Source organism: Penicillium cinerascens (genome assembly GCF_028974065.1).
Source record: "Penicillium cinerascens strain IBT 15544 chromosome Unknown contig_24_segment0_segment0, whole genome shotgun sequence".
Lineage (NCBI taxonomy): Eukaryota > Fungi > Ascomycota > Eurotiomycetes > Eurotiales > Aspergillaceae > Penicillium > Penicillium cinerascens.
Genome location: NW_026695290.1, coordinates 3,400,534 through 3,425,257, shown reverse-complemented (window position 1 = coordinate 3,425,257; position 24,724 = coordinate 3,400,534). Strand labels below are relative to the sequence as shown.

Here is a 24,724-nt window from a genome sequence, read left to right as displayed (position 1 = left end):
AGTCTCGCGAGGCCGACCTCCGCCTGCGCCTGCGAGGGATCTTCGTTTGCCAAACTCCGAGGGCAGTTTTATTCTGCCGATCTTCAACTCCTCCCTTGTGCACGTCTGCATTCCCAGGGCCTCGCTCTTTCACCATGGCGTCGTTGGGCGAGGATCTCCTGGTCACTGTGAATAAGCTTCAGGACTTGGTCTTCAACACCATTGGAAACGACTCCCTCGATTTGCCTCAGATTGTGAGCCATACCGATTGCCCCCGACTGAACCATTGTCGCGTCATGTACTAATCGTTCTAGGTTGTCGTCGGTTCCCAATCCTCCGGCAAGTCGTCGGTCTTGGAGAACATCGTCGGGCGAGACTTCTTACCACGCGGCAGCGGCATCGTCACCCGACGTCCGTTGATTCTACAACTCATCAACATCCCCAGCGAGCGTGACGACAGACCGGAAAATGACGAAATTCATGTGCCGCACACGGCAGCCAGCGTGGCCGGCCAACACGAATGGGCCGAATTCCACCACCAGCCCGGCCGCAAGTTCGAGGATTTCCAACAGGTGAAGCAAGAGATCGAGGCCGAAACGGCGCGGATTGCGGGCAGCAACAAGGGCATCAACCGACAGCCCATCAATTTGAAAATATTCTCTCCTCATGTCCTCAACCTGACCCTGGTGGACCTTCCCGGTCTCACCAAGGTGCCGATTGGCGACCAACCGTCCGACATTGAGAAACAAACTCGCACCCTGATTCTCGAATACATTGCGAAGCCGAACAGCATAATCCTTGCGGTCTCTCCGGCCAACGTGGACCTGGTCAACTCCGAGGCGTTGAAGCTCGCCCGGCAAGTGGACCCCATGGGTAGGAGGACGATTGGTGTCCTGTCGAAATTGGACCTCATGGACCATGGCACCAACGCGATGGACATTCTGTCCGGTCGTGTGTACCCCCTGAAACTGGGATTCATTGGCGTGGTGAATCGGTCCCAACAGGACATCCAGTCGGGCAAGGAGCTGGCAGAGGCCCTGCGAGCCGAGGCTGACTTCTTCCGCCATCACCCCGCTTATCGCAACATGGCCAACCGATGTGGAACACACTTCCTGGCCAAGACCTTGAACTCGACCCTGATGGCCCACATTCGAGACCGTCTCCCGGATATCAAGGCGCGCCTGAACACGCTGATGGGCCAGACCCAGCAGGAACTGGCAAGCTACGGCAACAAGCAGTTCAGCGGAAAGGAGCACCGCGGATCGTTGATTCTGCAGTTGATGACCCGCTTCGCCTCGTCCTTCATCTCGTCCATTGACGGTACATCCTCCGAGATTTCGACCAAGGAGCTTTGTGGCGGAGCCAGAATCTACTACATCTTCAATGAGGTGTTCGGCAACTCGCTGGAAACCATTGATCCTACACACAATCTGACCGTCTCCGACATCCGGACGGCCATCCGCAACTCGACCGGTCCCCGGCCTAGCCTCTTCGTCCCGGAGCTGGCTTTTGATTTGCTGGTCAAGCCGCAGATTAAGCTTCTGGAGTCTCCTGCTCAACGATGCGTGGAGCTGGTTTATGAGGAGCTTATCAAGATCTGTCATACCTGCGGCTCGCAGGAACTCCTGCGATTCCCCCGTCTCCAGGGTAAGCTCATAGAGGTGGTATCCGATCTTCTCCGCGAGCGTCTGGGGCCTTGCGCAGGCTACGTGGAGTCTCTGATTTCCATCCAAAGAGCGTATATCAACACCAACCACCCCAACTTCCCCGGTGCCGCTTCCGCCATGCAATCGATCATCCAGAACCGACAGGAGGAAGAGCGCAAGGCCATTCTGGCAGAAGAGAAGAGAAAGCGCGAGAAGCGGCGGATGAAGGAGCTTGGTGCGGCCAACGGAACGGCTGGCACGCCGGAGGACGAGGATCCACAAAACGACAAGCACAGCCTCCCCATTCGAAGCCACTCCGCCAAGGGCGCTCGAAGCATGTCGCCCAATGTTGGTCGCAACGCGGAGAACGGAATTGCCGCGACGCTGAACGGCAGTGCGAACCATCCGGCTGGCTTCGGTGCCTCGCACGCTACCCGCGATTCCTTCTTGAACTACTTCTTCGGTAAAGAGGGCGGCATTCAGCACTCCCCGTCGCAAGCTGCATTGAACCGGGCAGCTCACGCGAGCGAGCCCAGCATCAGCCAGAGCATTCGCCGCGCCGAGTTGCGGTCGCCCGTGATACCCGCGGACGAATACCCTGCTCCCATCGACTACGGGAGTGACATGTCTTCTGTTTTCGTAAGTGATACAGCACTGCCATTCTCCGGAAGTGTTCGACTAACCTCTTCACAGCCCAGCGAGAATGCGGAGCCCACCCTGACCGATCGCGAGATGCTCGAGACCGAGCTGATCCGCCGACTCATCTCTTCCTACTTCAACATCGTACGCGAGACCATTGCCGACCAGGTCCCCAAGGCCATCATGCACCTGTTGGTCAACCACAGCAAAGACGTCGTGCAGAATAGACTTGTTAGCGAACTTTATAAAGAGGATCTCTTCGGCGAGCTGCTTTACGAAGACGACGGCATCAAGGCGGAGCGCGAGAAGTGCGAGCGCCTGCTGGAGACCTACAAAGAGGCCGCGAAGATCGTGGGCGAAGTGTTATAGATGCAACGCGGTGTTTAGCGACGCGTCCCCTTCTTCCCTTTCCCCCTTTTTTTTCCTTTTTCTGTTTGACTATTCGAAATGTGGGATGCTTATGTGGATGTACAATTACCGGAGGTTTGCACATGCGTGATATACTTTCTTTCGGAGATTTTTTTAAATGATTCGTATGCGTTTAGCTTTTTTGAAAGATGCGAATGACCCGAGATTAAATACTCAACTCGGAATATATATGCTTGTTTACCGCGCCTTCTTCGTAGCCTTTCGCAGTCGTGCGCCCTCAAAGCCGTATAGGCCACCGCCGACAAAGACCAGCACTGCGCCGACCAGAACACCGGACCCCAAGTGGTTTCCAAACAGGTAGATTGACAGCAGCAGGGAGACCAGCTTGCGAACGTTCAAGACAACCGTCACCGTCAAGGAGGACGATTTGGCAGAGAGCAGGTGGACACCCCGAATGCATAGGTACTGCGTCAGAGCATTCATGATGAGAAATGCCACCTGGATCGGAAGCTTGTCGAGTGCTAATTGAACCGGCGCGTGTTTCTGGACAGTCGCCAGCACGGAGAAGGCTGTATTTCCCATGGCAGTAGACGCGACATCCGAGGATCCTCCCTGGGGGAACGTTGACAAAAGCGACGGTGTCGAGGATACCACTCGCCATTGCGAAGACAGCTGCGGGTAGCTAGTCAAGAACAGCGGCAGGGAGAGGGTATGCGAATAAAACAAGGCCTCCTTCCAATGATCCCGGCCATAAGTCGCGTACAACCGGTCTGCGTAAATACCCTGGAAAGCTGACAAGACCATCGCCAAAGCAAGGATCGTAAAGCCCGTCGCGGTGGTCATCATAGCCGTGTCTTGTCCCGACATCTCGATGGACTTGCCCTTGGCCTGGGCATCAGCCAACGCGGCGGCCACCACGCCCATGGTCAACATGGCGACTGCAAGCATCTGGCCCCGAGAATAACGCTTTCCGTTGAAAATGCACCCAACAATCATAGATGCCACTGGACCGCCGGATCGTAAAATGATATGAAGTGGCACGGAAATTCTATATGCAAATGCCCAATTGTTCAACATGTTGACCGTCACGAAAAACGAGGTGTATATCAACCATGACCGTAGTGGAATTGCTCGCGGGCTGAGGAACAGGGCTCGAGGTCCTGCGGAGAAGGACAGGAAATGCGGAAGGGTGAAAAGGGCGCACAGGACGAACTGGGCGAAGGTGATTAAGGGCCCTATGATCCGAATTAGGTTGTCTGCGATATGCCTAGACCGAACGAAATCCTTACCGGCTGTAGGCTGTTCTCTGCAAGGATATCTGTTAGCTTCTGGTAATACGAGACAATCAGAGCCCGACTTACTTGATGATAGCCTCCAGGGCGAATACCTACACCCATGTCAGCAGCCTACTTCCAGGCCTCAATCGAGCACACTCACATTCGCACAACACCCTCCAAAGATGAGCGATACCATCATCACCATAGTGGCCCATGTCGGAACTGTCGCGTGCGCGGCCGCCGCCATTAAACCAGACATGTCCTTCTCAGCGGCCGCCTTCAGTTGGGGCGATGGTGGCGATATAGGGACTGTGGCGTCACCGGAGCCATTGGGGGATATCTTGAGCGCATAGGCGTTCGCTTTTCGTTTTGAGGCATCGTCGTCGTGGATCATTGTGTCGGTCGAGTGTTGACGGATTGGACCAGGGCCCCTCTTTGGCTGCGCGCGTTGCGCAAGATGATCAATTCCGTCTTTTCCCCGGGGTTCTCGGTGGTCCTCCGTTCCTGTACAAAAAAAATTCAGTACGCGGGCAAAGGCCCAAAAAGATTGACGTGGTCGGTGAAGAGAGGAAGTTGGAAATCGGAACGTGATCGACGGGTGCGCGACACTGCCGCCTCCGCTTGGAGTTTCGGAGCAACGTTTACATTCCGTGGAATTAAACTTTAAGCTTTTCATACATTTCATATCTACATTTCATTTTTCAGGCCTATATCAGTCATCTACAATGTCATCGTCGCTGAGAATAAGCTTCTCTTCCTCCACTTGCAGACGAGGCCCAAATGCATTGCTGCTCGTTTTGGGAGGTTGAGGCTGTGACGGTGCCAGATCGTCCTCTTCAACATCATCCAGGCGACTTCCTCGAATACTGGTGATCTGGCTTAATTGCCCGTTATCGTCCGGCCGAATCTGGGTCATGTAGGGAAGTTGATGGAGCAGTGCATCATGGCGCGCCATCATTGTCATCGTTGAGGGACTGTCCCGACTCGATGCGTGACCGACCTGAAGACTTTTCCAGGATCTGACGCCCGTGGGCTCAAAGTTGGTGCCCATATTGCGCGCAGAAAGACTGTGATTGCTGGGATCAAGCATGTGCTTCATCCATGAATCCAAGAGGCCCTCGATCTCCTCGGTTTTCCTCCACAGTCGTAACGAGGACGGATAGAGCATCTTGTGGGCATTGCCGCGACCTCGCCCATCCCCTTGAGTTAGTTTCCGGTTGACCGGATAGGGAAGAGCGAACAGAAGCCCGCGCGCCGCCACCTGGAAACTGATTTCATCTTGTCGAAGCATATCAACTCCCGCGTTCTGAAGATTGGCGCCAATCCCAACGCCAGACCGCGCTCCTGTTGGCCGGCGATCGGCACCGAGTATATCGCTGTCGGATAGTGCTTCAATGCATGCATTAAGGTTATCCGTGAAGTGATCCCCGTTACAAGACGGTGGATAGTTCTCATGAAGGGCACATATGAAAGTGGAGATATCGGTGCCCGTCTCGTCAATTAGGTCATTGACGCCGACTTGCGAGACCTTGGGCCGTCGGTAATGGGAGAGATGGTCGGGTGGTGATGGAGGTATGGCAGCCTCAGTTGGCATCAGACTCGGGTCCAGACGTTTGTTGTAGACAATCTTGCCCACGGCATGGAACATTCCCAAACTAGCCTCTCTCTGTGAGATCAACTTGAGTGACTCTTCCTCCATCGGTGTCAAAGCCGTGTCCCCGCGAGACTTTTTGGTTTTCGTAGCGCTGCTGCCCCAGTTCCCTGTCTGGTCGCCTTTCAAACAAAGAAACTCCAGGGAAGAGATGGCGCTACGGATATCCCCAATCTCCGAGATCCTCTCCAGGACTGCCGGACCGGGGATTCGGCTACGCTGGGAAGCGCGTGCCTCTTTGTCGAGGATTGACCGTAAGGCCCTCTGCATAAAGGTCGGTGCAATGGTATTAAAGTCGATGATTGTCGTGTTCGGGTGGTTATACAGAGTGGGCCCGAGCAGCCGATGCACCGTCAAGTTGTCCAAGATGGACGACGCCGAGCTCAGCAACGTCTCTGACACGATCATCACAATGGGTGGATGCCAGCCATTCCCATTATCTGCTGCCGCGGCAAGATAGCGCTGTAGAGAAGCCCGGAAGGCTGTTAAACTCGACGATGACCGGCTGAGTACAGTGGGAAACTCTTCCACGAGAAGAACGCGCCGGTTGCCGGGATGTGCTTTGTGCGCGCTCTTCAATTCGGAGGAGTCCTCCAGGTCAAGTCCTCCGAAGCGATCGCCTCGGCCGAGAAACTCCTCAAATTGAGCACTGACAGAGACGTAGTCTTGCGCATTAAACTCGGAGACGGCCGGATTCCTCCATTCAACAATATCGAAACTGGCCGATTCAGAAAGAAGAGAAACCGTTGTCGTCTTCCCAGAACCCGCTGGGCCACGGAGAACGAGTAGTCTCTACTTCTGTTAGCAAAAGGGTTCCGGGGCCCCAATCAACAACAAGATGTCACTCACCTCCCTGCGTCTCCCAGAAAAGGCATCTTCCAGCCAGTTTTGTACATCGGAGACCTTCCTTTTGTGAACGGCGAGCTCATCCAGATTCGACGGAGCGAACCGTTGTGCCCAAGGACGTTTGTCTGCTTCCACCGATTGAGCCGGAGACTGTGAGCGAGTGCTGTTCGACTCGGTGGGCATGAGAAAGCGTTTGGTAAGTGGTTTTTTGGGCCGCGAGCTCTGTTTCGATGGTCGTCGTGTTTGGCTGGGTTCACGCTTGCTTTTCGCGTCAACAGCTTCACCGGCCTTTACACCAGCCTTCACACCGGCCAGGTGCTGTGTAAATATCTCGTCGTAGGAGTCATAATCATCCTCGATCACGTCCGCATCAAGGGTTGCCTCTGAAACTGTCTCGAGTGACCGTTTGGGCTCGAATTTGTGTGAGGACCAGCGTTGTCCCTCTGTCGCAGGCTGAAAGAAGCTATGTAATGATTTGGATTGTTTTGTATTCGGCGAGGACGAGGATCCGGGCTTTTTGGGTGAGGGAGAGGTGGAGATTCGGGGTGAGGCAGCTTGGCCGGGACGCGCTCGGGGTTTGGGACGCGACGAAATGACGGTTTGTTTGGATGTTTTGGATTGCTCTGGACCATTTACGACGGACCTGCGCTGTCGCTTGGGGGGACGGCCGTCCATGATGGGAGGCGCGGAGGCGAAGATGGAAATGCGCGTCCGATAAGCTTATACGCCAAGCGCGGGGATCCGCGTCTATCGAGTCTACTCCGTCTCTAACTCTATCTTTGTCTGTACCTCCCCGTCCCTGCTATTCCGTCACTTGGATGGTTTTTTGAGAGTTTAAAATTCAAAGCAGGTTGGAGTTAGCGGCGCACACATTGTTGCTGGTGCTCGGCTCAATCCTGAAACCATGTGGCTTCAATACCTATGACCGAAAAGGAAGGCGATCAGACGCTAGCAGTTTAGTGTATTTAGGGTCCCGATGCTAGGTATCTAGTCCGCTTCGTGATTTGCCTTTTACTTAGCTCGTTTTATTGAAACCTGTGCGGAGGAACGGAGACGAACGGGTGCCATCTCTTTCGGGGCTTTAGTTCCTCGCCTGCGTGCATTTAGCGTCTGAGGCGCAACCGACCCACCGGCGAATCCCTGCAAGCACAGATTTGGCCCCCACGAACAAGTTCATTAGAATTCATATTACGGAGACAGTACTCGTACTTTTGCTAGGCCTTTACCCCTTTAATCTTCCGTGTGGATATATTGTAGTCGAAATCCCGGGAGCATTTGATTCAGCTCCTCGCAACGATCTATACAACTTGTACACCATGTCAACAACGACGAGAGTCATTCCCTTGACGACCACATTCATTCCTCCATCCTCTTGCCTTCTCATCAACCCTGTCCAAACATCGGCCAATGAAATCAACGCTTCTTACGGTGATGATATCAGTGCTTCTTTCGACGATGTGAGCGCCACTAGCATGGTATATACAATCGGGCCAACCACGAGTGCCTCGCAATGTTTTCCATCGGGTTGGAAATCAAGTTCTTATTTCTCGCCTGGCCTTTGTCCCAGCGGCTATACGGTTGGTTTCAGCACCCGGGTCAATATTAATACCATTACCGAAACCCGCGCATCATGTTGTCCTTCGTACGTAACGGGCATCCATCCTCTGCTTTGGTCGTACTGGGAACTGGAGGCTTGTACTAATTCAATCACACTTGACAGAGAGCTAAACGCTAATGCCGGCCAAACTGGCGCGCCCTGCCACGGCTGGGCAGTGGATGCAAATGGGAGTTACCTGGGCGTGCTCTATGCGGACGCTGTTTCCATCCGGTGGCAATCGACCGACTTCACCCAAGCTACCGCCACTACGATCTATACAACATCCACCGATTTGCCCGAAATACCAACGGGCCAACACTCGGGGTTGCCCGAAATACCAACGTACCATCACTCGGGGCTGACAACGGGTGCAAAAGCAGGGATCGGGGTGGGTGTTACCCTAGGCGTGATTCTTGCTGTCGGCGGAGCTCTGGGTTTCTTTTACTTCCTACGCAAAAGACGCGGAGGTCTGTCACAGGCCCCCGATGAGCCTGGGAACATGACAGGGCCTGGTAATAAGACAGAAATGAATGCAGTTGCTGATCAGCAGCCTGCTGAGCTGCCCACGCCGACATATTTCACGGCCGAGTTGCCTTCAAATCACTTCAGCTTTCAAGAACCTATGCCAGCGGAACTTGATGGGCGCCATGAACACGAGAAATGATGTTGTCAAACTCTGCTAGTGTCGCTTGCATGATTACCACCGAGGTGTTGGGTCGATTGTTTTGCTTGAGTGGAGTTTAATACTAGTGTATAAATATTCCATATGTTAATCAATTGTTTAAAGTTGCAAAGTCATTGTATTCAAAGCTGGCCTTCTTTCGTCATTCAGCCATCAAATGTGCCCGTTTAACCAAAAGAAAAAGGTCCGCCTAGCATTATAGCCTAAACCCACTTTCTCAATAGGCATATGCCTTCAAGACATCCTCCTGCTCATTGAGCCCTGCTACCGCCTTCTCAGCGTCCTGGTCGGAGGCAAAGCTAACGTCTTTCTAGACATTTTTTATTCTGTTTTCTAAGATATCTTTCTAACCGTCTTTTTAGATAAATTTAGATTTTCGCTCCCCATGGATGACGATGGATGACAGCACGCAGGGCGTAGCCCACCTTCTACTTTATAACACTCTGCTTCGTGTTCCTCTCTCTTTGCACTTGGATAGACTAGTAAAATCTTTCCTAAACCACTATACAGCTTCATCTATCATGGCGGAAGAGGGTGATCCCACATATTATAGACCTTGACTCCACTCACAAGTAGGGTAGGAAGCCAGGGCCAATGCGTATGCCTGCTTAACCGCGACTCCAAACGGCTAACCCAATCAATTGATTAATCAATCAATCAATCAACAGGTTGCTCTTAATAGAGCCTAATTCATAGCTAAAGTCCAGCAACCTCGGTCATAATTGGGATAGAAGGTCCTGGAAGAGTGTCGATATTCAGCTCTTGCAGGCCTTTTACGAGTCGCGCCACGATCGACCCTATGCAGCCTTACAATGCATGAAAAGACTTCAATTGGTGTATATTTTTACACGTCCGGCCTCGATCTCATTGGGTATATCGACAGGATTCCAACAAAACAATAAACAAAACGTTAAATCACTATGCGCCGCCAAACACATCGTAATAGTAATCCTCGTCCAACCCGTTGCGCGAAGGCACGCCCGGTGTCTCGCCCGCGAACGTGGCGTCGTCAAACCGCACATTCAAAAGTCGGATCTTCAGTCCGTAGTTACTGACCAGGTCAATCAACTTGGTCGTTTCTGCGGTGATGGGCTGCTGGTTAAGAAGCATGAGCAGCCCATCTAGCCACTCTGAGGCTACGCTGTGGGATGCGGGCCGAAGAGTGAGCAGGACTATTTCTTTTTGGGTTGACCGGCTGCCGGTCCGAGAGTGACTCTTGCCATGGCCCGAGTTTAAGGATTGGGCGTAGCCGTGGATGGTGATCTTTGTTGATGCCTGATGGCCAGCGGTCTTCACGGTCGAAGACGAGGAGTGATCGGGGTTCGTGGATATATTAGAGACCACCGAGGAGACAATAGAGAGATCGACTGTGAAGTGATATTAGCATCGTAAAGTCAGGGGGTGCGTGGCAACCGCTTCTTACTCTTTTCCGGCAGCGTATCTAGCTCGGGGGTTCGGTCACCCACCGAGTCAAACTCGCCAAAGTGCAGATACCGTCGGTTATGCGACAATTGGACGTATTGGTGCGAAGCGGACCGAGTTGGCGCCTGGTCATTCTTGGAGCTCTCGAGTGAGAACCAGGCACCCTGAAGCAGGCATCGAATGCGCTGCTCCTTGACAAACTGCAGGGCCTCGTGGTGCAGCTCCTCGCGCACCTGTCGCAAGTGCTGCCCCCAAGCATCCTCGTAGGTGAGCTCCAGAAGCTCCATCTGCAACTCGCGCAGGCGGTGATATTCAAAATTGGCCAGGTCCTCCTCCACATCCTGGACATCTTTCGTCCGGGGGGCACCACCCACGACCGATTCGATGAGGATGCGAACCAGCTCCACGAGCTTGTCCAAATCTTCCACCTCGGCAGCAGTCGCCTTCCAGAGACGGAAGAATGCCTGCAGTCCTGCCACATGCAACCGAGTCCAGTGAAGGAGCAGTGGTCTGAATAGCTTGTCGAGACTGGATCGCGACTCCAAAAGCATGTAAGTCTTTGAATCGTCCATCTCGGACTTGTCCACCTCGAAATGCTCGAACAGAATGGACGTTACTGCCAACGACGCCTGCGCAATTGGACACCGCTGTCCTGCTGGCTTGGTTGACTGCTCAAGGAGCATCTTCTGGAACTCATCCTGGTGACTGCGGACATAATCTGCCAAATCCATCATTCCCAGGAAGCCCACCTCGTGGAACTCCGCAGTGGGGTTCTCCGATTCGAATCCCAGTCGCCGCCATTTCTCGGGGTGGTGTCGCTTCGAGCGCCGCGTGTCGTCGCCGTTTTCCTTGTCCTTGTCCTTCTCCGACGTCTCCTCGGAGCTCTTGGGTGTACCGGCCAGGTAAATCCCCTTCAGTGCTCTTCGGTGCTCGGGCTTCTCCTGGTTCAGGGAAATGTCTCGCCACTTCCGAAGGAGCACCTTGGTCAGAGACTGGAACTCGAGGAGCGGGTGAGCCAAGTCCTGAAGAGCAGAGTCCTGCATAAGCACGTAGACTGCTCGAATCACCCCCAGATCCTGCAGTTTCTGGATAAACTTGGGCCATTCCGCCTCTGAATCGTGGGTAATGGAGTCGCGCATGAGCGAATTGATCAACTGGAGCGCATTGGCACACAGAGCATGGTCCGCAGAGGACAGTCGGCTCACGAGCATCTCCAGGAATTGAGGGTAAATGGCAATCGCAGGCTTGAGTGCACGGAAGCCGAACATCATATCTGGCTGCTCCGAGCCGGTGCCGCCCACCGGGTGTGAGACGACGGACACGAGAATCGACATGGCGCCCCGGAGGATGTTGACCAGAGGGTGAGTAACGATCAACTTGACAATCTAAGAATGAAAAGGACGATCAGCAGGCGAACAAAGGTATGCACGCACGCTTGAAGTGGCAGTGTTCGGGTGGGAGGGGGTTGTAGTTCTTACTCGTTCGACCAGTTCTTGGTCAACGCACTCCCATCCTTTGTCGACCTCGAGGAGACGAGCAAAACTGGTAAGACTGTAGGCGAGAGTATTGCCGCTGGCGTGCAGGGTAAGGTGTCGCAGGCGAGTCAAACCGCCCTCTGAAATGAAGAGCTCCGCAAAGGACGGGTCGCCGATGTTGCCCTGGAGCTTGAAGACGGCCATTTTGCGGACCGCATCTTCATCGCTGCCCAAGCGATTCACCAATTCGGCAATGTTGTCGGTCTCCATGATCCCCCGATTGCTGGGAAGGAAGAGGGAGAAGCGTGGAGACGGAAGTTCGCGAAGGCGCATCAGGGGTCAACGCGCTGTGGGGCAATTGGACTGATCTAAATTCAATTTAAGTTCGACTCTACTTGGGGTCTCGTATAACTAACTGTATTGCGTTCCTACATTACTGGGGTAGACTGAACTTTTGATTCTAGAGTTTCAAGTTTGAACTTTTTTGTTTCACTTTTGATTTCGAGTATTAGGTTGGCAGATTCGTGTCATACATAAATAAAACATGAGGTCCAGTCGTTTTCCTGGCCTCCGGAAATCTATACAGGGATGTCACCGATTCAACTCCAGTGATGCAGACCGCGGCTATGTACGGAAGAAAAGGCTGGGAAACCTGCCCAGCTGGGAGAAGCAGAGAGTTGTTATCGCCGCCAACCCACGTTCCAAATAACGTGGGCGATATCTCGCGCAGTGTTGACGGTGTCGACAACTCGTCCCAACAGACCGTTGTTGGCCGCTTCCGCTTCTCCTTCACCCTCGGCGTAGGGAATAAACATGCCGGAGGGGCTCAGCTGCAGTGGCCGGTCGCCGAGCTCGTCCTCGTCTTCCGGAACGAACCAGCCTCGGTCTTGATTTGTGTATTGACCGGTGAAATCCAGACTGGGATCTTCATCATCCTCGTCAAGAAGGAAGTTGGCGGATTGGGATGATGGGCGGAGAGTCTCCACGGACGGAGTGGGTGACAACGAGGAGGAGTGAGGGAGGGCAGACCATCGATCGAGGATACAGCCGCCCTTGGGCTCGGGGGTGTCACCCCGGTATTTAAGAGTGGTGGCAGGGAGAGGAGCGATGGTTTTACTGTCGCTGCTGAAGCTATTGCGGGGGGTGCTTCGATTGCTTAGGGACGATTTGCCCGAGATCTGTCGCATCATGACCACGCCGTCATCAGATGAGCTTTCATCTTCGAATGTGACAGGCCAATCCTCTTCGTCGGCCTCTTTGAGATCCACGGCGATACACTGCTCTACCTTGTCGTTGAAGTGGATGTGACGTCGCTCACTCGGCGATGTCAACCCCGATGAGGAGGGGGTCGTCAAGGTGCCACCCATGGAGTAGGTCGAGCTCCCGGTGCGATGATGGATGTGGTCCAGATCGGTATTGGACCTGACCAAGGGAGGTCGCGCCCAGCCGCTTACGGCCTCCTGGGCTTTGAGGATGGCCCCTGCGTGCTGGAGAAGTGTGTGCTGGGACAGCGACCGCTGAAGCATGGTTTCGGACGCGGTTTTCTTTTTCAGGATAGGTTTTCGGTCGATGAATGAAGAATTGGGTGTTTCGAGGCGACTGGGCGGTGGCGATACATCCGACGTTGTGTCCTCGGTCGAGCTTGACGTCTTGAGGGGACCGTAGAGCCATGTTACATCGCAATCTTTTAGCCTGTTCGAACAGTTAGTGACGGTCTCAGTGAGGCGACCGATGCAGAGTGATCCTCACCAGTTCAAGGTCTCCGGAGAGATGGTCCCCAGGTGGTGCTTCGCCTTGGCCCACGTTCTCCACGAGGCGTTCTCGAGGCGCACTCCGTTGCTATAGTCGCTCCTGCGGGACGTCACGTAGCGCCATGAAGCCCAGATATCCTCCTCGCGCCACTCGTGAGAGAGATAGTCGACGTGTCGGGAGGGCTCCTCTTCGACGGAAGTATCGTCAGCGGCTGGGGTTTGCCGGGACCGGGGATGTTCGCAGCCCTCGGACGCATCGCTCATTACATCGGACTCCTTGGGTACCACGCGGGCCCCAGACTCGGCATCGTACGGAGGCAAATTTAGATCGTCATCGAGAGACAGGTCGCTGATGTTGGTGGGAGAGTAAGTGAGAACCTGGCCGGTCGGTGTGAAGTTGGGGGAAGGCGGAAGCGAGGAGTCTGTGGAGGCGACGGGGCTGGGGCAGTCCCGGGCCGGATAGGCATCTTGCATGGGCTCAGACTTGATCGGGATGCCGTGATCCTGAAGGAAATAGCGCTGAGCAGTGGGCGAGCGAGCATCCGGGGACAATGACTGCCGGGGATGCAGTACGGCCGTCATTATTCCCGACGATGGAGAATCAAGAGGAAGCGGCCATTACAGAGGAGGGATGGAAACAGCAGGGAAGGAGGGAGAAGAGGCAGAGGAGAATCAAGGCAGAACGAGCGAGAGAAGAGGGAAGTTGGAATATATGCGGGGAGTCGAGCGGGTCTGGAGTTCCAAAGATGAACGTGGAGGAGAAAACGGAAAGACAAAAAAGGATCCGGAGTTGCGGGTGACACATTGATATGCCCATTCTTGCCACCTTCTATCTTTACAAGGTTTCGCCCATTTCATTTTTAGATTTTCGACGTCTCCGGGCCAGTGCTCTCCAAGCTCCAGACCGGACGATAATGCTTGCTCCACTCGCCAAACTAAAGCACGCCGTGCGTACGAGAGGATCCTAAGTGGAGCTGCGACGTTGGAGGCAAAACCCTCGGAACATCACGGACGCGCCAATAATATAGAAACCACCTGAGGGTCTGAGCCCTTTGAGAAAAAGCTCTCGGTCGCACATCACAGAGGGTGTTCCGGGTTGCACGGCTCCTGGCCTGCTGTACCGGACACGGCCAGGTTTCTAGAATGACTTCACCACGGGCCCAGATCGATCCTACCAAGGTATCTGTGGCACTGAATACCCGGCTCCCGGATACGGGAAAACTTGGTTATCGGAATGTCTCCAGCATCTGGATCTCTGATACACAAAGTACGACCGTGCGGTACGCCCAGAATCCTCCGATCCACGATCGACGGGCCGCTTCGAGTTTTGCACGGGCCTTGCTGTGCTGTACTCGTCGGCCTCGCATTCTCGAGATAAGCCCCCGGAATCCGAGATAATCACACCGAGGCTTGAAAGTTCGGGAAGGTGGCGCTCGCCCGGCCACTGGGGGGAACTTGAAATGGAAACTCTGTTCCCTCGCCGTGCAGAAGCACCCCCCGACACTGCAGACACTGACACTCCAGACCGAGATGGATGGCCAAAAGGACCGGGGGGCAAATCCCAATTGCCTTTTGTCCGTGCGCTTGCGTCTCTGTCGTCCTGTCGGCCAAGAGACCCGTCGGGGTCTTGATTGGTTCCGACTAAAACCCTCCCATTGACCACCTTCTGGGCCAGTGATCGCGCCCCTTCGCTGCATGTCGCTGTGCACCCAGGGACGTTCGGACCTGCTCGGCCCTGGTTGAAACGCCCTTTTGTCGCATCCACTCTGCTTCTCTGAGTTTGGGGGCCCTTTCCTCCTCCTATTCGGGCCCATGCTTCGCCGTTTCTGCTCTTCCGCGGAGACGGGATGTCGATTATGTTCTCTTATGCACGACGATGATGTGAATTTTGACGCGAGACCCCACGGCACGGTCCCCATGGGCTCCCTCTGACGGGTCGGACCCCACAGTCCTCATTGGCCATTCAGATCTATACTCGACAGCACGACATTTGGCCCTGGAGGCTGAAGCGTGATCGGGGCCCACGTCCCCGTCTCAGATAACCCCGGCGTCCTAAATCCACAGTGGGCAAGCGAGCTGCGAGACATGAATCGTCGCTCTCCTGGCTATCTTATCAGAGCTCAACGGCTACGCGGATCTATCACCAACCGGGCACCAATTGGCGCCGTGATGAGCTACGCCCCTCCCTTCCCCGTGTCGCACCCTTCCCTATCTTCCTGCGTTGTAGGTAATTTGACAGATACACGATGCACCCTTCAACGGTCCCGCGGAGACATTTCTGCATGGCCCCATTGGCAACCGAGCAAGACTACCCTGTCGGCTACCCTACAAATGATAACGATTACAGGGAATATTGTTGTCATCTTACGCCATCGCGAGCGGGGTACTTGGTGAAGGCCGGGGGGAATCTATCCAAAAACTTTGGCCCCCTCAACCTCGATGATTAGCGATTGGTGCTTATCACTTAACTTTCTATGTCAATTGAGCACGGTTCCGACTTGACCCAGCTTGTAGTCGCTGTTTACGCAAGCCCATCTCCCCGCTACCTGAACGATGTGTTCATACCCCGTATATGTGGAGATCTTATGACGAGGGCCTTGCGAGAGTAGCGCCATGTCCACGAAAACCTCCGGGCGACAGTAAACCCACTGAATCATCAATCGGAAACCCCTGAGTCCCGATCTCCGGTGGCATCCTCGGGACAGCTCCCCCAGTGGTCTACCGCACCCTGAGAGCGCCTCTTCCACCGAGGCATCTATACTAAGACCCCGTGTGCGCAAAAGTACTACTAGTCTTTAGTGTATCCGGCCCGAAGATCCTTCGTATACATCGGCCCCGTTTCTTTTTCGGCTCCGGGAATTCGCGGAACAGATCACGTGATGATCATTATCCTAAAGAGGTTAGCGGCAGTGTCCCCCTCCCCCGCGGGTGCATTTGAGCTTCGAGCTTCGAGCTTTGATAGAGCAGCCCGGAATTTCCCAGAACTTAGTGAAACAATGGCTGAGGTAGATTCTGGCCCGGTCGAACCCCAGGCCCGGCATGTCGTCTACTGTGGAGGTGAGTACCCCGGTGGCGCCTTCAGCCCTGGTGCTAACGGAATTTGTTCGGACAGTGTGCACTTTGCCCCCCGAGTACTGCGAGTTCGGCGGTACCGCGAAGAAATGCGAGGATTGGTTAAAGGAGAAACACTCGGATCTGTGGGAGGGCCTGTACTCCGAAGGTAGGGCTCCGCTCGGAAATTGGGGAATTGGGGAGGTTTTTTTTTCCTAACATCGTGCGACAGATGCCGTAACGGCCAACCTGTCCACCCTCTCCGTCTCTGCCCAGGAGCGCGCTGCGAAGGACGCTGCTAAGAAGGAGGCCAAGGCCGCTCAGAGTGAGGCCCGGGATGCCGAGAAGAAAGCGGCCTCCAAGGTCCTGATCAAGCGAGTCGAACGCAACAAGCGCAAATACGTCACCGTTATCATCGGATTGGAGGTTTTTGGACTCGAGAACAAGAAGATTGCCAAGGATCTGGGCAAGAAGTTTGCTACTGGATCCTCGATGACCCGATCCCCGGCTGGCGCGGAGGAAATCACCGTGCAAGGAGACGTCAGCGACGATGTCCGCGATTGGCTACTAGAGGTGCACGGAGACAAAGTGCCGGAAGCAAACATCGAGTTGATTGAGGACAAGAAGAAGAAGAAGGCTGAAGCCGCGGTTTAAATTGAGGGAAAGAGAGAGAAAAAAAAAGAAATCTCTAATGACGACAACGAAGCCTGCGGATAGGGTATCATGACATGACCGGATTAAAAATATACAAATGCAAACTGCCCGCAAGGAAGCGGTGCCTCATAGCTCCTCCAGCACTCGGAAGGGATCTTGCTCTGTAGGTGTTGTGATGGGACCGGCCCGGGTCACACTGACCGTGACACTCGTCGAGGCTTGGAGACTCTGTAGACGGTCTTCAAGTCTCGACGGGTAGTTTGACGAACCAACCTGGCTATCAGGGCCATTGGTGTCGAAGACAGAATCCCATATATCAGGCTGATAGGAGCCAAATGAGGACCGATTTGCTCCCTCCGTTGGCAACGGAGACCTCTTATGGCTTGAAGCAATGGCGGGCCAGTTCTGAAGCACAATGGCCAACACAAGCACAAGGAATGCGCTGCCCATGACAGCCGAGATGATACGTAGTCGACGGCTGATACGCGACTGCCACTCTGACTCCCTTTGCTCCCAGCTGTCAATCTCGCGTCGAACAGCGTCCAGCCGACGGCCCAGATCCTCCACGCGCTCTCGCCCTCGTTTCATCCGCTCCTCCAACGCGTCGGCCTTTTGCACCTGAGGTTCGAATCCCTTTAGATCATTGATCTGTTTCCGAACCTCCTGGTCTAACCCGGCCGTCTCGCGCTCGAAATCGTTAAGAAGCGCGGACGCCGTCTCGGAGAGGTCTTGGAATGACCCGATTGTCGAGTTGAGGGCTGTGATCTTCTCTAGCAAATTGTAATATGTGTAGTCGAGTCGGCGCGTGACGTCCGTCGCTAGGGACCCTATCGAGGAGAGGGCAGATCGTAGATACCTTGAGGATCACACAGTCAGCTTATAGCTCTCTCATAATAACAAATTGACTTACTCTTCGCCCTGCTTCCGCTGCTTCCTGACCTGCTCCAGATCCTCCATAGACTGGATCTCCAGTCGTCGAATCGGACCTAACCGTTCATTCTGCTCGGGTGTATCCAGTAGACTGCCTTTCCGGCTACCACTAGTTGACTCGGAACCCCAGGGGGGTCGCGTACTCTCCCGGGTAATAGGTCTCAACAAGCCGTCATCGCCCTCGCGATCCTTCTCCCTGCCTGACCAGGTAGGCAGTAGCCCTCGCGCGCTGGCAGAAGACGCGAGGTGACTCATCGGCCGCGGGAGACGGATCTCTCGTGACTTGCTGTGCTTGTGTCGGTGATATGACTTGGACCCGTCGTGTGACGGCTCAACGAGCGCTCGTGCAGAAGGTCGCTGTTTGGACTCGTTCTGGGCGTCGGAAGATGTTGACTCTTCGGTCGTACGAGCATGGCGTCGAGAGCCTCGGTCGGGTTCGCGGGAGCCTGCGAACGGCTCGTCGGAGGTTGGATCATTGGGTCGCAGACTGGGGGACCCGCGGGTCAAAGGGAACGTGGCGGCGGATCGAGTGTTCGATAAAGGCAACGGGGACTTGAGGTGGAGGTCCATGTTACCGCATGTTTCGATCGGATTTGAAACCTGCGAGATGTCGCTGAGCACAAAATACGGGGAGTGAGAGAGCTTCTAGGAGATGCGGAGAGGCAAGATGTCATGCCAAGCCGTGCAGAAGAGGCCGATCTGCAGCAAGATCGATCGACATTGATACTTGACATGACATTTGATACCTAGATATTCGATTGTAATCAACTAATTTCTACACCCCCGTGTTTATTCTACTCTGGTATTTATTCCAGGTTCTACAGGAGGCTGGAAGTAGAAGATGCAGGATACTTCATACACATGTGCTAGAGTAATATTTATGTCGATGTCAAACATTAGACTCGCGATAGAATGAATCTGTTGTAAACCACGCCCAGAAACGCCAATGACCAGCCCTTTTATCGACCAAGCCCCTCGGACGGAGATCGTAGGCCGTGTATGCAGTGTGATCCCAGTGGGGAGACGAGACCCGAGCTCGTGAGGGAGATCATGAGTTGAGCAGCTTGTTGCGCTTCTCGCGGCGCTTGAGACGTTCGACCCGCTTCTGGTGCATCTTCTCGGCCATCTTCTCGTAGCGAGCCTTCTCCTCCTTGGCAGCTCTGCGTTCCTTGATGCGCTGGATATGGGCCTGTGGGAGCTTGGTGTTAGCAATTATCTTGCAAGTGTGCAAGGATACAAGGGCCGCGGAATAGAAAGCTAGAAAATGGCTGGAGAAACTCACCTGACGCTCAGCTTCCCGCTCTTCCTTCATCTCGCGCTCACGTTCCTTGACGGCATCGTGGTGCTTACGAGCTTCCACCCGCTTAGCGTACGAGGTAAGGCCCGCACTGGGGCGGAAGGCCTTCTTGCTGGGGTCATGCCAGTTTTTTCCCTGTTTCGGGGTCAGTCGGGGGAACGAGCAGTGGGGTCGCGGACTCGGCCTCGGGGACTGACCGTTCTTGCGCATGCCCTTGGACGCGGCCGCAGCGGGCACTGACGCCGGAGTCGTGGCAGTGTCGGTAGACATGGTGTGATGGGAGTTGCTTTGACACAAACTTCCAAAGTAAACGGGTGGGGAGTGGAAATCCGAACGGGGCAATAAAAGAGATGAAGCCGTTCGCCGCCTTTCGCAGCCAAATGAAATTTTCAGCCGGAGATTATCTGATCGAGATAACCGGGCTTGGCGGACGCTAACAGCGAAAAAAATGAAATCGAACGCTTTCCTGCTCCACTCCAAGTCTATCTCTCGCCGTCTTTCTCCATCTGGGCTCCAACTTTCCCAGGTCTTCTCGCTTTTCAGGGCTTGGCACTGTCAGCTCGACAAATCGCTCGTCGCGCGCGGTACACCGCCCCCCTCCTCGGTCCTTCGTCTGACGCCCCCACTTCACTGCACGCCTGAAAGCCCAAAAACAAATCGCTCGTCTCAAATACTTCCCTCTCCCCCTCCTCTGCCCTACCCTCGCTCTTTCGAATCATGCCCCGGTAGCCCGATACTTTCGGGTGACTGTTGGAAGCCTTGATGGCGGCGACCGAGCATGCGATCCCCGTCCGTGAACCGATGGAACTCCCATCTCTCCCGCCTAACCAGGGGTTGGAGGCGATGAAGGATATTGTGTTTGGCTCCGTGAGTAGTGTTGTTGCCCTGGACTAGTAGATACATTTGCTGATCGGACACTCAGGCTGCTGGCATGGCAGGCAAGCTGATCGAATATCCCTTTGACACCGTCAAGGTTCGCCTTCAATCTCAACCCGCACACCTTCCTCTCCGATATACCGGTCCTCTGGACTGTTTCCGCCAGTCGTTCCAGGCAGATGGCGTCAAGGGGCTCTACCGCGGCATCAGTGCCCCCATGACGGGGGCTGCCGTGGAAACCAGCTGTCTGTTCTTCAGCTACCGCCTCATTCAGGATTTCCTGCGCGCTACAGTCTATCCTGGAGTGGAACATTTGCCATTCCCCGCCCTTGTGGCCGCTGGTGCTGCTTCGGGCTCTGTCACCTCCTTGGCACTTACGCCCATCGAGCTCATCAAGTGCAAGATGCAAGTCCCCGTCGAGTCGGGACATAAAGCCCCCGGTCCCGCCGTCCTCATCGCGACCGTTTTCCGACAGGAAGGTCTGATTGGATTCTGGCGCGGCCAGCTCGGAACTCTCATCCGAGAGACTGGAGGCAGTGCGGCCTGGTTTGGTGGTTACGAGGGTGTCTCGTCCCTCTTCCGGAAATACAACTCGTCTCATTCCCATTCGACCGACTCCCTGCCAGTTTGGCAGCAGATGGTCGCTGGAGCCACGGCGGGCATCAGCTACAATTTTCTGTTCTACCCAGCCGACACCATCAAATCGCGCATGCAGACGGAGGACATCTCACGCCTCCCGGCCAACGGTGAGCGGCAGACCTTCTGGAATGTTACTCGGGCCGTGTGGAGGCAGCAGGGCTTGAAGGGCATGTATCGCGGGTGCGGGATCACTTGCGCACGCTCGGCCCCTAGCTCGGCCTTTATCTTCTCCGTTTACGAAGGGTTACGATCATATTTTGGATGAGTTGAGAATGATCCGTCTGACGTGCACATATTTGGTCCCAGTGCTATTCTGCTTGATACCCTTTCCCCGATATACCAAACCTCACCTCGCCTCGTTCCGGCTATAACCAACGATCCTGCTGGAAGACGGACGCATGCCTCTGACTGTGGGCTATCAGTCGGACATGAACGCCTTTTAAACACTTCGAATCCCTCAAACAACTTCTGCTCTCGAGTCTTCACTCCCTTGTTCACCGGCTACGACAACGTGGACCTACCCAGTGGCCATCGCCTTGTTTGACGAGGCCAAAAAATCCTCGACTACATAGAGCTCTCTGCTCGATCTATAGATGATGACTATACGAATACCCATCCACTGGGCATCTCACTGCTTCTTCGGCTTGCACGGAATATAGAAATATTACTTTGAACATAGAATACCACATATACCTGGATTTTTTCTAATCTCATCATTGCGTCTCCTTTCCTGCCACGGCGACGATGCTCATCCCACCGTATCCACCTTGAGCCGCAGCATCTAGATAATCCTGCACGGTCATCGCCAGCCCACGCTCACTTAACAAGTCTTCATCTTCCAGTGTCCCCCGTAGCAAGGGTCCATTCATGCCCCCGTTCAGCTCCCATACTTTGTGATCCTTCTTCACAAATGCTACAAAATGATGATGAGTCTCATCCTGCGGCAACGGGGCCGTTGTGGCACCCGTGGCAGCCGCGTCCATATGCGCTTTTTCCAAGAAAGCCGAGGTATACAGCAGGTCCGCCCTCCCGGCGGGAGGGAGCTCTATAGCACGTTGCCGCAGAGCGTCCAGCTCTGATCCGGGCGTGAGATAATTCTCATCAAGGTTGAACACAGTATGCAGGAGGGCCATCAAACCACACGCATGGCCGATCGTCTGTTTCATCCATATGACTGGTTCATGCGCGCCGAACCCTTGATACTCCGGTATCGTGGGTATTATGGCTGAGCGCGCAGCGAAGTAGATAGGACTGTCTGCTAGGAGGATCAGAGCATGGATGGGACGTGGAACCCATGCTAGAAGCTCGGGAGATGTGGATAGCACATCGTGAAAGGTGAGACCGGGTTCCAGCCCGAGGTTGGAGCAGAGACGCGATAGTACCTCCGGGTTATTCTCTAGGCGGAGTTAGCAGTGGCTTCGACCAGGATCAGGTGGGACTTACCGAGGGGGATGAAAGTCTTGCGACCGTCGATGAGCTGTGCCTGTGGAATCGACATCATTATTGACTGGTTGGAGGTGAAATCGGTTCCTAAGCTGTTCGAGCGGGGGTCTCGTAGGGCTGACACCGGCAGCTCCCATCCTGCTACTTCCCGTTACATATCTCCTTCGAACCGAGTACAAGTGTCATCGAGGTAGATGGACTAGCTCATTCGTCACTGAAAGAGCAGGACCGTTCTCTTCTCTCAGCCCTACCAATACGCAAAACACAAAAGCCATCCGTCGTGTGCAGCTCCGTTCTTCTCGGCCCTATGGCCCCCGTTGCGTGCGTGTCATGGCCCGAACAAGCTCTACAGCGGGTCTTTGGTGTTGGGAGACCCATTTTACAAACTTGAATGCCATGAGAGCTCCAAACAGCAGTTTTAGAGTTTAAAAAATCTCGTGATGGTCAATTGCAATGGAAATTGGGCATCCCAGGTCCTCACTGCACTTTCTATAAGACGGTTTGCAAGATGCTCCCCGGCATGCATCCTCGTTCATCCTCGACAACCTGAAAGTCTCGAGATCATGTCTCCCTTCGACCCTACCAGGGTGTACGGCCTGACGACTCCGATCTCCATCGCGATCGGCCTGAGGTGCGGACAACGTACAGCCCCGGCACCAAGATATCGCTGATTATTCTGGCTCTGATTGGAAGTGGGCTTAGTAGAAAATCCACTGGTATATCAGAACCGGAGTGGGCCTATAGAGTTACAAAAGTTTGGTTTATTCAGGGGGGATGTACAGATGGAAGAATAGGTACCAACTAGACACCTGTGCATGTCGGCATATTCATGCCATACCTCCGAATATTCAAGTCGGCAAATTCCTATATCCGAAACTGATACCTCCGAATGCCCACATCTCCAGGATCCACGTTGGAGGACTTATACGAGCGTAAGCAGGAAACTACCGATCTTCGCAACTGGAACAGAATGTCGGAATGTCAGCCCACCTTTGATCCGTGGAGACTCCGCGGATCCCAAAGCACATAAAACCGCCGATCCCGGCGCCGAGCATGTATAGTTACCTAGTGAGACCAACGCCATGTTAGCTCATCTGCTCCTATTCGGAAAAGTCGTCGCCGTCGTCTTCCGCCAGACATGGGTTCTATTTCGCCTGCGCATCGCTTCAATGGTCCACCGATTGACATATCGGCCCGGCGCGCAGCCCAAGAATATCGTCGTGGTGGGCGCTTCTTTTGCCGGGTACCATACAGCGCGATGCCTGGTGAACTCGATTCCATCAGGCTATCGCGTCGTGGTGATTGAGAAAAATAGTCATTTCCAATTGACATGGGTCCTGCCGCGCTTTTGTGTTGTTGCTGGCCACGACAACAAGCCCTTCATTCCCTACGGTGCATATCTCAAAGGTCCCCCGGGTTCTTCCTTGTGGGTTACTGACACGGTGGGGAATATCGAGCCTGGTAAAGATGGCCATGGACGAGTGCAGACTGCTGCAGGTGAGTGGATCGACTATGAGTATCTAGTACTGGCAACAGGCTCGTCGGCTGGGCTCCCGTCGCGAGTGTGCGCGGAGACGAAATCGGATGGAATGAAGGCTCTTTATAACCAGCGACAGAAATTAGCAGCGGCTCACGACATCGTTGTCATGGGTGGAGGGCCAGCCGGCATCGAGTTGGCGGCAGATGCAAAGGCGCAGTTCCCTCGGAAGAATGTCACGTTGATTCATTCACGCAAGACATTGCTGAATGATGGGTTCGGGGTCAAGTTGCATCGCGCTATCTTGAAGGAGATGGAGAATCTCGGTGTGAAATTGGTGCCGGGAGAGAAACCGGCGATTCCAGACGGTGAAACGGGAGACATCACGCTCAACGAAGGCTCGGTGCACTTTGATTGCCTGGTTAGATTACATCTACACATGTATATGGTTCACGAAATTGACGATTTCAACAGATTAGATGCACGGGACAAAGGCCCAACTCGAGCATGATGCATTTTCTGGATTCATCGGCGTTTTCAGCATCGGGTCACATTCGAGTCAAGCCCTCGTTGCAGGTTGCAGACGACGCATTCCATTGCATCTACGCAGCAGGTGATGTCATTGATGGTGGTGCCTTCAAGAATGCCCGCTCATCATTCGAGCAGGGTCAGACGGTGGCCCAGAATATCGTTCGTTCCATCAAAGGCCAGCAGCAGATCGAGTATCGACAAAAGTGGTGGGAGGGAACGACCAAGTTGACCCTAGGTCTCGTAAGTCCCTCCTTCGAGGGAGAAGGTTCTGGCAGGTGCTAAATATCTACAGGCAAAAAGTGTAGTCTACATCGCGGATGGACGGGCCGAATGGGTTATCTCGTCGGGACAGAAGGTCGAACTGGATAGCCCGCGCGTCTGGAAGTATCTCGGGGTGACACCGTACGTGGATGACACCGGAAACTGATAGATCAGAAGTGCATAGCTCCATGGTTCCTTTTCATCCATCATGAGACTACCTCTTTCTTCTGC

The 24,724-nt window shown here is 54.3% G+C and overlaps 12 protein-coding genes across 12 annotated transcripts; 5 read left to right on the top strand and 7 right to left on the bottom strand.

Moving 5' to 3' along the window:
- Window positions 1–74: 74 nt before the first annotated feature.
- N7498_004395 (dynamin-related GTPase DNM1) lies at window positions 75–2,633 on the top strand (the record flags this gene model as incomplete). Its single annotated transcript, XM_058451457.1, has 3 exons — window positions 75–233; window positions 294–2,264; window positions 2,319–2,633. Exons 1-3 carry the CDS (start codon window positions 135–137, stop codon window positions 2,631–2,633), a joined length of 2,385 nt encoding a protein of 794 aa, XP_058310919.1. The 5' UTR covers window positions 75–134.
- A 231-nt stretch (window positions 2,634–2,864) lies between these two features.
- N7498_004394 (uncharacterized protein) lies at window positions 2,865–4,304 on the bottom strand (the record flags this gene model as incomplete). The annotated part of the gene is made up of 4 exons (XM_058451456.1): window positions 2,865–3,868; window positions 3,923–3,939; window positions 3,995–4,020; window positions 4,071–4,304. 4 exons carry the CDS (start codon window positions 4,302–4,304, stop codon window positions 2,871–2,873), a joined length of 1,275 nt encoding a protein of 424 aa, XP_058310918.1. The 3' UTR covers window positions 2,865–2,870.
- A 318-nt stretch (window positions 4,305–4,622) lies between these two features.
- Window positions 4,623–7,082, bottom strand: N7498_004393 (uncharacterized protein; the record flags this gene model as incomplete). Its single annotated transcript, XM_058451455.1, has 2 exons — window positions 4,623–6,353; window positions 6,411–7,082. 2 exons carry the CDS (start codon window positions 7,080–7,082, stop codon window positions 4,623–4,625), a joined length of 2,403 nt encoding a protein of 800 aa, XP_058310917.1.
- Window positions 7,083–7,723: 641 nt separating this feature from the next.
- Window positions 7,724–8,668, top strand: N7498_004392 (uncharacterized protein; the record flags this gene model as incomplete). The annotated part of the gene is made up of 1 exon (XM_058451454.1): window positions 7,724–8,668. One exon carries the CDS (start codon window positions 7,724–7,726, stop codon window positions 8,666–8,668), a length of 945 nt encoding a protein of 314 aa, XP_058310916.1.
- Window positions 8,669–9,604: 936 nt separating this feature from the next.
- N7498_004391 (ELMO/CED-12 family protein) lies at window positions 9,605–11,853 on the bottom strand (the record flags this gene model as incomplete). Its single annotated transcript, XM_058451453.1, has 3 exons — window positions 9,605–10,053; window positions 10,110–11,493; window positions 11,587–11,853. 3 exons carry the CDS (start codon window positions 11,851–11,853, stop codon window positions 9,605–9,607), a joined length of 2,100 nt encoding a protein of 699 aa, XP_058310915.1.
- A 410-nt stretch (window positions 11,854–12,263) lies between these two features.
- On the bottom strand, window positions 12,264–13,916 carry N7498_004390 (protein phosphatase regulator REG1; the record flags this gene model as incomplete). The annotated part of the gene is made up of 2 exons (XM_058451452.1): window positions 12,264–13,275; window positions 13,333–13,916. The coding sequence occupies 2 exons, from the start codon at window positions 13,914–13,916 to the stop codon at window positions 12,264–12,266; spliced, it is 1,596 nt and encodes a 531-aa protein (XP_058310914.1).
- Window positions 13,917–16,330: 2,414 nt separating this feature from the next.
- On the top strand, window positions 16,331–17,039 carry tma22 (putative RNA binding protein Tma22; the record flags this gene model as incomplete). The annotated part of the gene is made up of 3 exons (XM_058451451.1): window positions 16,331–16,391; window positions 16,447–16,554; window positions 16,618–17,039. 3 exons carry the CDS (start codon window positions 16,331–16,333, stop codon window positions 17,037–17,039), a joined length of 591 nt encoding a protein of 196 aa, XP_058310913.1.
- A 126-nt stretch (window positions 17,040–17,165) lies between these two features.
- N7498_004388 (uncharacterized protein) lies at window positions 17,166–18,539 on the bottom strand (the record flags this gene model as incomplete). Its single annotated transcript, XM_058451450.1, has 2 exons — window positions 17,166–17,895; window positions 17,950–18,539. The coding sequence occupies 2 exons, from the start codon at window positions 18,537–18,539 to the stop codon at window positions 17,166–17,168; spliced, it is 1,320 nt and encodes a 439-aa protein (XP_058310912.1).
- A 478-nt stretch (window positions 18,540–19,017) lies between these two features.
- N7498_004387 (CGR1 family protein) lies at window positions 19,018–19,536 on the bottom strand (the record flags this gene model as incomplete). Its single annotated transcript, XM_058451449.1, has 2 exons — window positions 19,018–19,158; window positions 19,252–19,536. The coding sequence occupies 2 exons, from the start codon at window positions 19,534–19,536 to the stop codon at window positions 19,018–19,020; spliced, it is 426 nt and encodes a 141-aa protein (XP_058310911.1).
- A 492-nt stretch (window positions 19,537–20,028) lies between these two features.
- On the top strand, window positions 20,029–21,046 carry amcA (putative mitochondrial ornithine carrier protein AmcA/Ort1; the record flags this gene model as incomplete). Its single annotated transcript, XM_058451448.1, has 2 exons — window positions 20,029–20,133; window positions 20,189–21,046. The coding sequence occupies 2 exons, from the start codon at window positions 20,029–20,031 to the stop codon at window positions 21,044–21,046; spliced, it is 963 nt and encodes a 320-aa protein (XP_058310910.1).
- Window positions 21,047–21,494: 448 nt separating this feature from the next.
- On the bottom strand, window positions 21,495–22,282 carry N7498_004385 (uncharacterized protein; the record flags this gene model as incomplete). Its single annotated transcript, XM_058451447.1, has 2 exons — window positions 21,495–22,177; window positions 22,225–22,282. The coding sequence occupies 2 exons, from the start codon at window positions 22,280–22,282 to the stop codon at window positions 21,495–21,497; spliced, it is 741 nt and encodes a 246-aa protein (XP_058310909.1).
- Window positions 22,283–23,306: 1,024 nt separating this feature from the next.
- Window positions 23,307–24,659, top strand: N7498_004384 (NAD(P)/FAD-dependent oxidoreductase; the record flags this gene model as incomplete). The annotated part of the gene is made up of 3 exons (XM_058451446.1): window positions 23,307–24,122; window positions 24,176–24,472; window positions 24,525–24,659. 3 exons carry the CDS (start codon window positions 23,307–23,309, stop codon window positions 24,657–24,659), a joined length of 1,248 nt encoding a protein of 415 aa, XP_058310908.1.
- Window positions 24,660–24,724: the final 65 nt, after the last annotated feature.